Below are 15,458 nucleotides of genomic sequence, written 5' to 3' on the forward strand. Positions count from 1 at the left end.
AATGCGACTTTTACGCCACTCTAGAGCGACAGAGAGACAATCATCACAATTCTGCGCCGGTTCCTTGGCGGGTATAGCAACGAGTGCTCCACAAAAAGCCACAGCTAAGCATTCGGCTCTATTTTTCCTCATCCTTCTTCTTTTGACCATTTGCTCATATCTTTGCCGGCTTCCGCTGCACAAAAACTTGAAAATGAAACCGGTTGTAACGTTATCCGTCATCCGTCATGTTATCCATGGTTACTTCCGTAAACAGTGCGTGTGACGTCCTGACGTCATTGTTATTGTCCTTCTGCACATGCGGGTCTGTTCAGGGCCATGGAATGTTCACACGGGAGTCAATGTAGGTCACATATAGGTCACATTTTAAAGTAATGTGAACTGCCAAACAAAAAAATCGAATCTGTGTAAAAAAGAATTGAGTATCAAGACCTGCCGTGTGAACGAAGCCAAAGTCTCTCCTGGTCCCTCTGAGTGTGTGTGTGCTGTGTGTGCTGTGTGTGCTGTGTGGGTGTGCTGTGTGTGCTGTGTGTGTGTGTGTGTGTGTGTGTGTGTGTGTGTCCTGGTGTGTCTCCCTACAGGATAGCGTACCTGGGCCTGACCTTTGGCCTCCGGAGCGTCTCCTTCCTGCTCTGCATCTGGGGCTTCATGCTCCTCAGACGCCACCTGAGGCGGGAGGAGAGGAACGCCCTCCACCGGGAGCTGGCCAATGGGGGAGCAGAACTGGAGGCGCTCAGGAAAGAGGAAGTCGTCACCTCGAACTCACAGGACCAATCGCTGCGGACGTTGGACAGCAACACAGAGAGGGAGACGCGTCTGTGACGGGCTGCCACGCGGCTTCTCATACATACACGCGCACACGCACGCACACACACACATGCACACATACACAGACACACAGACACACATACACGCACACACACACACACATACACACAGATGCGCATACACACACACGCTCATACACACACACACACACACACACACACACACACACACACACACACACACACAGATGAGATGTGCAGGGAAACACAGCTGCGTCTGACCATCTCATATATTTGTACTACTGGGCCTGTGTAGGTGAATTTGTAAAATATGTTTTAATATGACTGAAGTGTTTCTTGAATGTACATGCTGTATTTTACAAAGATGTACAGTGTGACACCTTTGTTTTTGGTACAGAAAAAAAAGAGGCCTATTCAATTGTTTTTTGTTATCAATTCAATTCTTTTTTTCTTTTTTTTACTGCAGCCAATCATTTTGGTCAACATGTGACATTGGCATGTTTTCATTGGCTCAGGGCCATGTGTTTGTACCAGGTGTTTTCATTGGCTCAGGGCCGTGTGTTTGTACCAGGTGTTTTCATTGGCTCAGGGCCGTGTGTTTGTACCAGGTGTTTTCATTGGCTCAGTGTTTGTACCAGGTGCAGCTGATTGCAGGTCTGGATGATTACTCATCTACCATTGTTGCTGAAACAGTGCTGGAAAGGATAATGTGAAAGAAAAACATCAGAGCCAGCGCAATACGATTAGAGTCAGCCCTGTGGTGTTTAAAGCCCCTTCATGTTGCCTTGAGAGGACGAGAGGAGCGATGACGATAGTTAGTACAAACCCAGGCGGCCTGGTGATTTTGTAAGTATGATAAAGCTCTTTGATAGCTTATGGTGCATTCAAAGTGCTTCCTGGAAACTCTGGAAATTTCCCAGCAAGATTTGGTAGATAATTTTAATCATTTAATTTTGCCATTTAGCAGACGCTTTTATCCAAAAAAAGATTAGATTTTGCGTAGAGCTCCCTATTGGCTAAATCTGAGGTAAACACTGAGTGGGAAACTGATCTCAGAGGTGCAACAGATTTCCGAGGAGCACTTGAATGCATTGTTACAGTTTGTCTGATGTCACTCATACTTCACTATCTGGACCAATCATTACGATGCTACATGTCACAGATAACTTTACTGATCATCAGTGGACATTAGCCGCCCATGTTGATGTTGTTCAGCAGTCAGGTAGTTTGTTCATGTCCTCAAGGCCTTGAAGGCAAAACAAAGAAGCTCCTACTCGGGGTGCAGTGATTAAAGTAGTGTAAATGTCAACCACTCCTAATCAGTAATAACATTCAGCAAGACAGAACAGCTTTAAACAACTGTAATGTGACCTTCACTACCTAGTTACCTGTGACCTGCTCTTCAAAAAAAAAAGATGTTTGGGATGAACAAGCTGTAGTTGGGCACGACCTTCAAAGAATGTGACACATGGTGTCTCTACTGTAAACATTGACAAAATGTGACTTGTTTGTATTTGTTTGTTTTGACGGTGTTATGCTTCTGTCGTTGCCAGAGAATGTCAGCTGCCTGGCAGTGGAGGGAGGTGTGTGTGTGTGTGTGTGTGTGTGTGTGTGTGTGTGTGTGTGTGTGTGTGTGTGTGTGGTGTTACCTGTAGGCTGTAGTGTTGTAGATCCTGCATGCTCCTCTCCCTCCACACCTCTTGCACCCTGTGCGTGCGCATTTGTACGCGCATAATATGTGTGTCAGAAATGTTGTGATTTCAGTACTGATCAAATCCACTAGATGGCAATATCACATTGTTATTCAGAGAGCCATTGATAAGTCTTATCTCGTAGCACATCTTTCTCATTCATTACCAATTGTGACAGCACGAGGGGCACTATGTAGTCAACTAGGGTGGGACTGCAGCCAATTGGATCAACACACAGCCTTATTATTCAGTAGGTTTGTCTATAGAGTTATCTATATTGTCTATAGGGCGTAAATGGCTTTCAGGTGCATGAAGCCATCTACTGGTACTGTCATGCCAAATACTGTCCGGGTGCCAAATAGGCAGCTGGACACTATTTGGCATGACAGTACCAATAAGGACTTCTGGAGCTGAGCTGATATTACGCGAGTGGACACAGTAGCAGTCGGTGGCAGGGAATCATCAACAGTTGATTTACACCCATTCAAATCACAGAAGATGAAGAAAGTTGACTACAAGGCTCTCCCTGTGTAATCAGTTAAATATCTGATATATAAATATCTAATATATATTAGATATCTACAGTATCTCTGAATCTCTGATGCACTTACATTTGACCACTGGACACTGTGTTAAAGAGTGGTATAGGTAGGTATAACAGCATTGACCCAGACTCAACTGATTCATGAAAACAAACTATATTGAAAAGTAGCCAATGATTTGTTATTATTATTATCCATATGTGTGCCCCCTTTATACATCATAGGGGTCATCTCCATCAGGAGTACAGCAAGCGGTCATTTAAATGGCGTGTGTGTGTGTGTATATGTGTGTGTGCGTGTGTGTGTGTGCCAGTGCCAGTCCTGTATGTGAGAGGGTGGGTGGTGTGGGGTTGAGGGGGGGCGCAGGGTGTACATGTGTGTGCACATGCGCTTAAGTGCCAAAACCTCAGAACAAAGACATCAAAGTCTATTCTCAGGTTGTTCTATTAAGTTTATTCATAGAATTTTGTGAATAAACATTTATTTGTATACAGGTAAAAAAAAAATATTGGTGTTTGATTGGCCAAAAATATTTTGGGCAAATAAACCTCACCAGATACCAAGGAAGAGTTTTATTTCAATGAAGAGTTATACATCAACGAAATGAAAGGAATTTCTCACTTGCTTTAAAATCAGAATGTATATAGTTTTATTTCTTCGATTATTTTTGTAAACTTCAATACCTTTTAAATGTAATACAAAAATAAAACATTTTTAATATCGGATCACGTGGATATGTGTGGACATTATTGATATACAAATTATATTTAGAAACATTCAGCATAGTATCTGGTGGTTACAGGCTTGGTGACATGGTCTGATCAAGAAATCAATTATACACAAAATAATTTTGCATCAAAATAATTTTAATAATGAGCAATACAGTACACAGGAACAGCCCTCTTTGTTACACAAAGCAAACTAAATATTTAGCCCAAAGTTGTCTGAAAGGCACTTCTGTCTAGGATGCTACTCTCTCCTGTAATATCGGTGTCTCACATCCAGTACTCAGAAAGGCCCAGTTCCAAACCAACCCCCCCCCCCCCCCCCCAGACTCATAGAATGAGGAAGGCCCAATTCCAAACCCAGACCCTTCTTGACTGGATAGGTATAAGATGGCGAAAAATTCCACTTAGCCTATCCACGGACAATGTGGAGCTTCTACGACACTGCTTTTGAGGCTCAGGGTGCATTTTTTAATTTGGTGTCATGTCACTGCCTCTCAAAACGGAGATATACCAACCAGCTATACCAACCAAGCTTTGAACCGTAGTCACATTTGTCTTCATGAGTCTGCCCATTTACATCACAGTATTGTATTGATAATCAGTCACTATTCTGGATTGAAAAACACAAATATATATTTTTTCAAGCAATAACTAACTGAATCACCTGTAACCAGGACAATGTTGTGGAAGACTGCCTCTAGCACAACGAATTATATACAGTAAATAAAACATCTACCTCAGAAAATACCCAAACTTCATACTGACCACTCAAAATGGCCTGACTGATTTTGTGCGACTTCAAAATGACACAATAAAGGTGCTCAACATTTAAATGAGAAGAGGAATGATAAATGTCCATTTGACAAATGCTTCAGTATGACAAAACAGGAAATTATTACAGAGATTGGATCGAGCACTTTGTAGGTTGTAATATTCACAACCGCATAAAATATTCACTAACAATATGGCTTTTATGTTCGTATAAAAAAATGCAAACGTATAATACAAAAGACAGAGCCGAACACAATTATTCACAATACGTAAAATCAGACCAGGGGAAATATGTATCTGAAATGGATATTGGATTGGTGCATCCTGTTTTTCAAATATTATTTTCCCCCTGTTTGCTTGGAATATAGACATCATCAAAGGGATTGCAACAGCGTCAGTGCTCTTGCCATATTCAAAGCAAAAAACAATGACATTCAATTACATTCACAGCAGCGAGCCACTGCACTCCACGGCTCATACCCTGCCAGTCCTGCATTCGTGATAAGAGTGCACTCACCCACACAACAAGGACAAATGTGAGAGCAGCTGATGAAACCCGGGAACAAGTCGGCAACCAATCAAAATGTCCGGACTTTTATTCTGAAAAATGTAAATACATTTCAGTGTTGTTGAAAATCAATGACGCACTCGCTAGTCAAGCCAAAACATTGCAATGCAATGAATTCGGTGAGTACTCCACTCCACTACGCTACACTGACTAGGTAGTAGTGGGTAGTATTGGGGATTACTCACCGAATCTATTGCATTGCAGTGTTTTGTGAGTGTGTCATTGATTTTCAACAACACTGACATTTCTTAAAATTTTTCGGAATAAAAGGATGAACGGTCCGTCAGTCCCGGTTTCACCAGCTGCTGTCACATATATACCATGTTATCTAGTCTAGACAAAGAAATATTCTGTTATATTATAAATATTCTGTAAATATGTTGGGCATGCTCTGAGATTTGTTTACGAACAGATTCCACAGTGGAATCAAATCATTTTGGTGACATGCAGTGTGCGTCAGTATATGGAAGACAAAAGGTAAATCGTGTGATGTGCCTCTCTTGTTGCTAAGTTGTAAACGTTCTTGACCACAGGTAGACCCCCACCAGGACTAGTCCTCCTTCTTGTCTCCGTTCTCTTGAAGATTCTGGAAAGAAAGAAAAAAAGATATTGCCGTATCAAAGAAGTGGTAAGGAAAAACTAGCAGACACAGTGTGGGACAGTCTGCAATTGTAGTGGAGTCTGCACTTTTACAGAATATTGAAAAGAGAGAACAGTTTCACAAAATGCCCGAAATATGACCATTTTTGTTAATATCTAATATCGGCCCAACCCTAGGCTGCAGTATGACAATCCTGTCTGTAGGGGCCGACTACCCAGGGCACCTCTTGCTGAATTCCCTGGGCCCAGTTCTTCAAAACCTTTCATCTGGATCAGAATGATCCTGATTTCTTTTGCTATCCAGGATCAGATCTATCTGGCTGACTTTGAGTCGTATAGGGGAATTCAGCCAGCCCGATCTGATTCTGCAACAGAAAAGAATCGGGATCATTCTGATCCAGATTAAACGTTTTGAACAACTGGGCCCTGGCTGGCTCAAGTGTGAGGGCTGCGTCTTATCATTAAGGCTGGGCTACGTTATTCTTAATCTAAATGTGTTATCTAAGGGTAGAAGATGTATTGTGTGAATATCTACGCTCCAGTTATATACCCATGTATAGATAGTTGAGGACAGGGCAGTAATACATAGTTATATGCTGCATCTAGAAGTTGCTAGGTGGGTGTACAGTACCTGGAGCTTCTGGTGTTCCTGCAGCAGCCTGTCGTATTCTTTGGTGAGTCCGTCTGACTGTCTCTTCATGGCCTCCACCTCTGACTGGGACTTCTTCACGGCTGCGGGGGAAAAAACATAAATCTAATCCTATTCACTGTCCGTTGTGGTTGCACTGCTGACATGCCACAAACAAACAGAAAATGTGTTCTGTGGGTGGGTGGGTGCCTGGTTGTGTGTGTGTGTGTGTACGCCTGGTTGTGTGTATACAATATGTGTGGGTGTGTGCCTGGTTGTGTGTGTGTGTGTGTGTGTGCCTGCCTATGCCTGGTTGTGTGTGTGTCTGTGTGTGTGTGTGTGTGCCTGGTTGTGTGTATAGGTGTGTGTGTGGGTGGGTGCCTGGTTGTGGGTATGTGTGTGTGTATGGGTGCCTGGTTGTGGGTATACACTATATCTAAAAAGTGAGTACACCCAGTGTTTCCTCCAGGAATTTTTACATTGGTGGCGGACAGCCCTGAATTTTTTTTCGCGTGCACGCGCATGAACCGCGCGCGCACGCGTTTTTTTCTCTCTTTTTTTTTTTTTTGCAAAACAACAACCTCATTTCAGCCAAAATTAGAGGATGGCCAAAAAAATAATAATGAATATACAGAATATAAACTTGTGACTGACAGTCACATACACACACACAAAGATCATCAGCTATAATATAATACGAAGTAGGCCTACATGAGCACAAAAGCGGCTAACGTTACTGATTAACTGTTTACTGTAGTGCAGAGAGATGGTAGTCGTAGGCGGCGTATCAAATGACAAAGCTAAACATTTAATGAAGGACATGAACGATTGTCAACAACACACTCAAGCAGTAAATAGAACAGTCTAAACAACTTGGGTACTACGCACTCAACTGCGGACGGAACAATACTCTCAACCTATAGTTCCGTGCGTGAATTATGTCAACCCACCACATTACAGAAGTAAAATCACAGTCAGATGGAGCATTCGGTAAACAGCTGAGTATCAGCTGAGTTAAAGAAAACAAACTCTTACCTTTGATGACACCCACATCAGCCCTGTTTTCCCGTACTTCTCCCGTGTGTCTCTGAAGGTCCAAATGTTCCCTGAATTTTAGCTGCATGTTTTTCCAGCATGTAATTCCGTTGTCAATAAAAAAATCGTCTCCCCTTCTTTTCCCCTTGACAATCCTGTGTCGTTGCTAAAGTGACGGCACATAAGAATAGTTTTTTGACTTGCTAATGTCTGCTGATACACCAACACAGCTAGCCGATGCTGATGGCTCTCCCGCTGTAGTTGTAGTTGTAGCTGGTGGTGGTGGTACCCCGCCATAAACGCTGTTAGCTGATCCACCACCTAGCTTCTTTGGTCCTGCCAGCCATGCAGTTTCGGGTCGCTCATAGCCACTGCTAGCTTCAGCAATGTTTGAAGTGTCTGGGACATCTTCTTTCTTGAAAAATCCATCCATCTGTCGCTGTTTTCGTTTAATTTTTCGAAGAAGCTCTCTGGACTGCAGCTGCTCCCGCGTTAGCATTAGCATCCATTTTTTCTTCTCCCTTCTCACCGTCACGAGCTCAAATGACACTTGTCGGCCGATCTAACTCTTAACACTCACTTACAGGACTTCTGACACCATGTCGTGTTATTCTATTAAACATACACGTGAGTCCTTCTGTATTTCAATGTAAGTGTCTTTATTTTAACTCGCTCTGTAAGCTCTACAATACCGGTCTCTTGTTGTCTCGTCGTAACCTGCCCACCTGACCTGGGGGGTATTCCATCAACGTCGCTAAAGGAAAATCCTGGCTTAATAATTTATTAAAGGCGGAAATCCATAATATTGTAATTTCTGACCACTCCCCAGTGTCCTGCTTAATGATTCCGACAGAAAATAAACTAGCTGATAGAATTTGGAGAATGAATACAGCTCACCTCCAAGACCCTGAATTTATTATATATGTCAATGATAAAATAAATTGTTTTATAAGTACAAATGTGGAAGTAGAGGATGTAAACAAACCACCACCTGATATAATTTGGGAAACGTTCAAGGCATATATTAGAGGAATGATAATCTCATATTCAGCAAGAAAGAAAAATGAATTGGACCTTAAAATCAAAGAAAAAGAACAAGCTATTGCCAGGTTGGAACAATCACACAAAAAAAACTTGAATCAAAGTCTAGAAGACGACTTAGCCAAAAGCAAACAGGAATATGATGTATTGTTGTTGAAGAGAGTTAATAACTATAGGTCAAACTCTAACAAGCTGTATTATTCAACTTCAAACAAACCAGGTAAACATCTTGCAAACCTTACAAAGCGAATACAAAATAAATCTACTATAATTTTAAAAGATAAGGATACAAACGCTCTAATTAGGAATAATAGTTCAATCAGTAATATATTCAGAACCTTCTATGAAAATCTATATAAATCAGAAATAAAAGAACCAAATACATCCCCCTTTATGGATTCCATACAATTAAAACAAATCTCAACAGATAAAAAAGAATTATTAAAGAAGAAAATAACAGAAGAGGAAATATTAGGAATTATAAAAACATTTTCATGTAAAAAGGCCCCAGGGATGGATGGATTCCCTATAGAGTTCTACTCAGCCTTCTGGCATAGAATTGCTCCATTGTTCATGCAAATGATAAGCTATATGTCTCTTAAATCGGTTTTACCACAATCCATGTATCAAACAATTATTTCAGTTATATTAAAACCAGGAAAGTCTGGTGAGTCACCTTCAGACTATCGACCCATAAGCTTAATAAATTGTGACAATAAAATACTAACAAAAATCATAAGTAATAGAATAGCAACAGTTCTACCTGAGTTAGTCCACATTAATCAAACAGGGTTTATTAAAAATAGACATTTACAAACAAATACAAGAACCTGCTTTAATATTATACAGTACGCAAAAAGGCATAACATAGATCTATCAATAATGGCAGTAGATGCGGAAAAAGCCTTTGATAGAGTTGAATGGGCTTATTTATTTAAAGTATTAGAAGCATATAATTTCCCAGAGGAAATTATTAATTTTATAAAATTACTATATAAACATCCTAAAGCAAAAATATATACTAACAATACATTATCTGCAGAATTTACTTTAGAGAGGGGCACCAGACAAGGTTGCCCCCTATCTCCACTTCTTTTCGCTCTGGCAATAGAACCACTGGCAGAAAAAATTAGACAAGATCCCTATGTATCAGGCATAAGCGTGAGCAAAAATAACTTTAAGATAAATTTATTTGCGGATGATATTCTGTTATATTTAACGAACATAGATAAATCTATAGTCCCTTTGTTAAAAATATTCTCTGAATTCTCGGATATCTCAGGATATAAAATAAACATGGATAAAACTGAAATAATGGCAATTGGTAAACAAAAAAGAATAAACCCAGAATTACAATTACCATTTAAGTGGACAAAAAATATTAAATATTTAGGTTGCTTAATTAGTGACAAAAAAACTCAGATCTATAGAGAGAACTTTATTCCACTACTCAATAACATGAAAGAGACTTTAAGTAAATGGAAAAATCTTCCTATAAATCTGACAGGCAGAATAAACTTGTTTAGGATGGCATGGCTTCCTAAGTTTCTTTTTTTGTTTTCAATTATACCAATTACTCCACCCAAAAAGTACTTTAATATGGTATACTCAGCCATAACAGATTTTATATGGGCAGGGAAAACACACAGAATTAGAAGGAATATTTTACACCTTCCTATGTCAGAGGGGGGCTTTAACCTTCCAGACTTGGAGCTATACCAACTGGCCGCCCAGGGGTTCTATCTGAGGCATATAGTCCAACACACAGCAGAAGAACAATGGATCCACATTGAAGATTCAGGTGTACATCCCCAAAACCTCTTAACTCTTTTATTTTCAGAACATAAGACTAAGAAAAAAGGAAACTTTATTGTAAATAATATAGAAACGTCATGGAAAAAAATTAAGAGGATACTGGGAGAATCAATATCAATCCCAAAAAGTACTATTTTGTGGAATAATCCTTGGATAGCTCTTCAGAATGCTACAATAAATTGGTCTACATGGAGAACAAGGGGAATAGAAACTATAAACGACTTAGTAGGAGGGGATACCATTATTCCATGGCACGAGACTTCCAAAGTAAATATAAGTTGGCCAACGCTGAATATTTCAGATACATGCAGCTAAGAAGCTACATAAATCTAAATTTTAATTTAAAATCATTTGGGCAGCAGAGTACAATTGAGGATATCATATTTGATGGAGAAATTGATAAGAATTTGATAGGTCTTCTGTAGAGTTCTATAAATTTTACCTATGTAGCTGAAAAACTGTTAGAAAGTAGGATTGAGATGTGGAATCGAGACCTAGGAAGAACAGATATAGGTTTAAAATGGAAAGAGTGTTGGAATACTACAAATGACATGACAGTTAATGAAAATCTACGTTTAATCCAATATAAAATAATGTATAGAGTCTACCACACGCGAGATAAAATCCATAAGTATTATAGTAATGTATCAGATAACTGTTTAAAGTGTGGAAAAAAAGACTCACTAATACACGCATTCTGGGAGTGTCCCAGAGTACAGAAAACCTGGGTTGACATAGAACATTGGCTCTCAGGGGTACATAAGGAAAGATTCAAATTTGATCTTTCAATCTGTCTTTTCCAGGATGTAGCCACAGTAAGATACCCTAGGGGGTGGATAATTATGTACTCATCAATTATATTTAAAAAACTAATACTTGGAAGTTGGAAATCAAGTAAACCTCCAACACTACAACAATGGAAAAACGAAATTCTTTATTATACCAATATAGAGAATAATTTAGCCATAGACAATAATAAGAAAGATCAGTTTGAAAAGATATGGGGAGAGATAGTGAAGGCCTTAGCTAAGACGTAAAGATAGTGCAAGAAACATAGTACTAAGAGATTAATTTGATTATGCATTAGAATTATTAGTTAGATAAGTATAGGGGATAAACTGGGATAGACTTTAGACGGTTTAAAAAAAAAAAGTGGGGCTTTGGGATGTTAGGATGTGTTGTGATGTTTGTCAAGGTGTGATGTGTTGTGATGTTTGTCAAGTTGTGATGTGTTATGATGTATATCAAGCTGTGAGGTGTGGTGATGTATGTCAAGTTGTGATGTGATGTATGTCAAGTTGTGATGTGTTGTGATGTATGTCAAGCTGTGATGTGTGCGATGTATGTCAAGTTGTGATGTGTTGTGATGTATGTCAAGTTGTGATGTGTTGTGAGGTATGCCAAGCTGTGATGCGTTGTGATGTATGGCAATTTGAGATGTGTTGTGATGTTTGTCAAGTTGTGATGTATTGTGATGTTTGTCAAGTAATGTGTGTATAATGTTTTGTGTAAAAAGAAAATGGAAAATAAAATCTTACAAAAGGAAAATCCTGGCTTATTTTTGATAACTCTCGTGAGACCTATCAGAATATGCCTGGATATTTTTAAGAACTCTCGCGAGATTTATCAGACTAAACCTGGATTTTCCCTTTAGCGATGTTGATGGAATACCCCCCTGATGTCACTACGGTGGCCTGTACACAATAACAATAATACCACAGTTCACATTTAGACCAATCAGGGGGTCATTCCACTAAAGGTGGATCAGTATAGCGGCGCTATAAATAAATGCGGCGCTCAGGCAACTCGAGATTGGAATTCAAGCCTCAGGTGATTCCTCGAACGAGGATCAGCCTTGTGTCATCAGTGTTCACAGAAGACAGGCTTACAAATCTTCGATATGGGTGCGTGCACGCAGACATACGCAGCCCAGAAGAGTCGATCTGTCGAAATGAAGATACTCCACTCTGCAGGGGTACTACATTTGCGCAGCATTCCGAATTATTGATTTTTATGAAGACGGAAAAATAAGATGTAAAATAGTGCAATACTGCCGCAATTAACAAGGCGAGGGAAATGGTTTGGCAAGAAATTGCTGACCGATTAAATGCGTAGGTCATACTAGCCCCAGTTATTGTTATATGTTCATATTTTAATAAATGAATATTACTACTGTGGTGATATCAGCAGCAGGCTACAAACCGTCATATCGCCACAATGGCCTAGTGGTACCGACCGCTGCCACAGGATTTATTCGTCATTTTATATCGGTGGTTCGAATCCCTCTTCAGATGCACTTTTTACTGCATTTCGTTCTAATCTAATCTAATCTAATCTAAAATCTCATCTAAAAAAGTATGTAGGCTATAAAATGATGGTGCAAGCTAATTTACAAGAACTGACACGATTACAATGGTGTTTGAAACCTTTGCATGAAATCTTCGGTTAAATGTAAAAAAAAAAAAAAAGAATGACTTAGTCAAGTCTCGAACTCGCAACCTTTGGAACTCGAGTCGGCTGTCTTAACCACTACGCCAGCCAGACTGCTGTGATGACAGCAATGCAAGTTGAGATAATTACTTTTTTTTTTACACTCTTTTCTTTATTGATCTATCGATCTATCTATCACACTTTCAAAATATCAAGTTATCTATCACACAGTCAAACTATCTAATCTATCTATCTTGTGTGAAGTGGGAACTAATATTTCCTAAAAGACACATGAGGAACTGTCTTTCGGGGTTTAGTTTCCGCCTGTGAGCCTTTTTTGACGCACGGATGACTATAGCCTGTGTTTTAGCCTGGTCGGGAGCAGGCTAATTATATCTGACTCAGAAGGAGCTCAACCAAGCAGCGAATTATTTGAGCCACATTGATGGCACCGAACGCAAGCTAACATTTTCGAGGCTTAGAACTTTATCGAGGCTTAGAACTTTATCGAGCTTTGTGGAATAGGGCCCAGGAGCCCTTGTGTCACGTCGTCAACTGAATGTCATTAATCTGATTTTGGATCAGCGGTTAGAGAGAGATGGGCGTGGATTTAGGTGCACTTTTAGTCAACATCCATTATAGCGCTGATCTAGGATCAGATATATTTTAATCAGCTAAAATGTTCAGAAGTTTTTTTTGTTTTTTTTGTTTTTTTGTGGACTTAATCAATTCGTGGCGGAGGAAATTCATTCGTGGCGGCCCGCCACCAATAAATGCATGTAGAGGAAACACTGGTACACCCTTTAGATTTTTGAAAATATTCTGTCATATCCTTTCAGGGGATAACACTATCTTAATGAAACGTTGATATAACTTAAAGTAGTCAGTGTGCTGCTTGAATAACAGTATAGATTTATTGTCCATTGAAAATTACTCAGTACACAGCTGTTAATGTCTAAACAGCTGGCAACAAAAGTGAGTACACCCCATAGTGAACATGTCTAAATTGTGCCAAAGTGTCAATATTTTGTGTGACCACCATTGTTATCTAGCACTGCTTTAACCCTCCTGGGCATGGAATTCACCAGAGCTGCACAGGTTGCTTCTGGAATCTTCTTCCACTCCTCCATGACGACATCACGGAGCCCACGGATGTTGGACACCTTGCACTCCTCCACCTTCCTCTTGAGGATGCCCCACATGTGCTCAATTGGGTTTAGGTCTGGAGACATACTTGGCCAGTCCATCACCTTAACCTTCAGCTTCTTCAGCAAGGCCGTTGTCATCTTGGAGGTGTGTTTAGGGTCATTATCATGTTGGAAAACTGCCCTACGGCCCAGTTTCCGAAGAGAGGGGATCATGCTCTGCTGCAGGATGTCACAGTATATATTGGAATTAATGTGTCCCTCAATGAAATGCAGCTCCCCAGTGCCGGCAGCACTCATGCAGCCCCAGACCATGATGCTGCCACCACCATGCTTGTCACGATCCAACTGTTCCTAGTTGTCATGGTAAGCTCAGGGGGTGTTGATTGGCTACCCAGGGTACATGGGGGAGTGGCTTGCCTGTTGGCGGGTTTCTCGAAAGGTATATGACAGGTGCTCAAAGCAGCAGCTAATAGACAGGGTAGAAATGCAAAGTAAACAACGTCAGTAGCTAATTACTGTGTTTCGGTGGTTCAGCTGTGTTGTGGTTGTTGATATTAGACAGTAGTCTTGTGTATTGCGCTGTAGGTGCGAGCGTGTTCTGTGTTATTGTATCATTGTGTATTATATCAGTATGGCAGATACACAGATTGATATATCACAAGGTGTAGGGGGTTTGACGCGTGATCAGTTTAGGAGGTTAACCAAGGAGCAGTTAATTGAACTAGCTGGAGTGGAGGATATAGAACTAGCGAAAGATATCCGTAAACCGGCAATTGTGGCACTGTTGACTCAGGTTTTGCACTTGGAGGACATGTGGTCAGAGCATAGACAGATTATAGAGACTGAGCGGCAGAACGAGAAAGAGGACAGGGTTCATAGGGAAGCAATGGAGAAAGAGGACCTGGTTCACAGGGAAGCAATGGAGGAAAGGGGGCATAGGGAAGCTATGGCTAAGCTAGAAGTGGATAGAGCAGCCATCGCAGCTGGGAGACTACCCATAACAAAGGCTTAGGAGCTGAGTTGGATAGGGCCCGTAGGTTTATGCCTCCATTTGAAGAAGACAATGTGGATGTTTTCTTTGAAATGTTTGAAAAGGTTGCTAAAGACAGTGAGTGGCCAGAGGATAAATGGTGTCTCTTGGTCCAAAGTGTACTGACAGGGAAGGCTCAGAGAGCAGTAGCTGCTCTGGACTGCAGGATAGGCCTGGAATATGGTTCTCTCAGGAAAGCAGTATTGGAGGCATATGGCAGAGTACGGTACCTGAAGCCTATAGGCATAGGTTTAGGGAAGTAAGACGGCAGGCTGGCGAGTCTTACCTAGATCTATGGCGAAAACAGGAGATAGCTATCGATAGGTGGATTAATTCCAGTGAGGTATGGGACTTTTCTGAACTAAGAGACTTGATAGTGTTGGAGCAATTCAAAACCAGCGTTCCTAAGGAGGTGGAGATCTACCTAAACGAACGTGAGGTGAAATCTCCACGACAAGCTGCAGAGTTAGCGGATAATTATGAGGTTATCCATAGTAGTCGGTTTACTAACCCGATTGGCAGGAGACAGCCTCTTGAATCAGCTAGTGGTGACCAGCAGTCTGGGAAGCCCATGGGGAACGTGTTTCGTTCTTCTCAGCCAGTCGACAGGGGCGCACCGCGACCTGGGGTGGTGCCCAGCCAT

The 15,458-nt window shown here is 40.8% G+C and overlaps 2 protein-coding genes across 2 annotated transcripts in view; one reads left to right on the forward strand and one right to left on the reverse strand.

Annotated features, from left to right (window-relative positions):
* The window catches only part of slco1c1 (solute carrier organic anion transporter family, member 1C1), a gene marked incomplete at both ends in the record, with an annotated part of 35,081 nt that extends 34,259 nt beyond the window's left edge, over window positions 1–822 (forward strand). Inside the window, one exon of the mRNA XM_080538289.1 lies at window positions 582–822. Within this exon, the coding sequence (XP_080394415.1) occupies window positions 582–822 (241 nt within the window). The remainder of the gene's footprint in view (window positions 1–581) is intronic.
* A 4,444-nt stretch (window positions 823–5,266) lies between these two features.
* The window catches only part of dus4l (dihydrouridine synthase 4-like), a 28,786-nt gene continuing 18,594 nt past the window's right edge, over window positions 5,267–15,458 (reverse strand). The window contains exons 12-13 of the mRNA XM_080538290.1: window positions 6,320–6,420; window positions 5,267–5,674 (exon numbers count right to left, since the gene is read on the reverse strand). Coding sequence (XP_080394416.1) covers window positions 5,639–5,674; window positions 6,320–6,420 — 137 coding nt within the window. The 3' untranslated portion in view covers window positions 5,267–5,638. The remainder of the gene's footprint in view (window positions 5,675–6,319; window positions 6,421–15,458) is intronic.

This window comes from Nansenia antarctica (assembly GCF_963989245.1).
Source record: "Nansenia antarctica genome assembly, chromosome: 8".
NCBI classification, from domain to species: Eukaryota; Metazoa; Chordata; class Actinopteri; order Argentiniformes; family Microstomatidae; genus Nansenia; species Nansenia antarctica.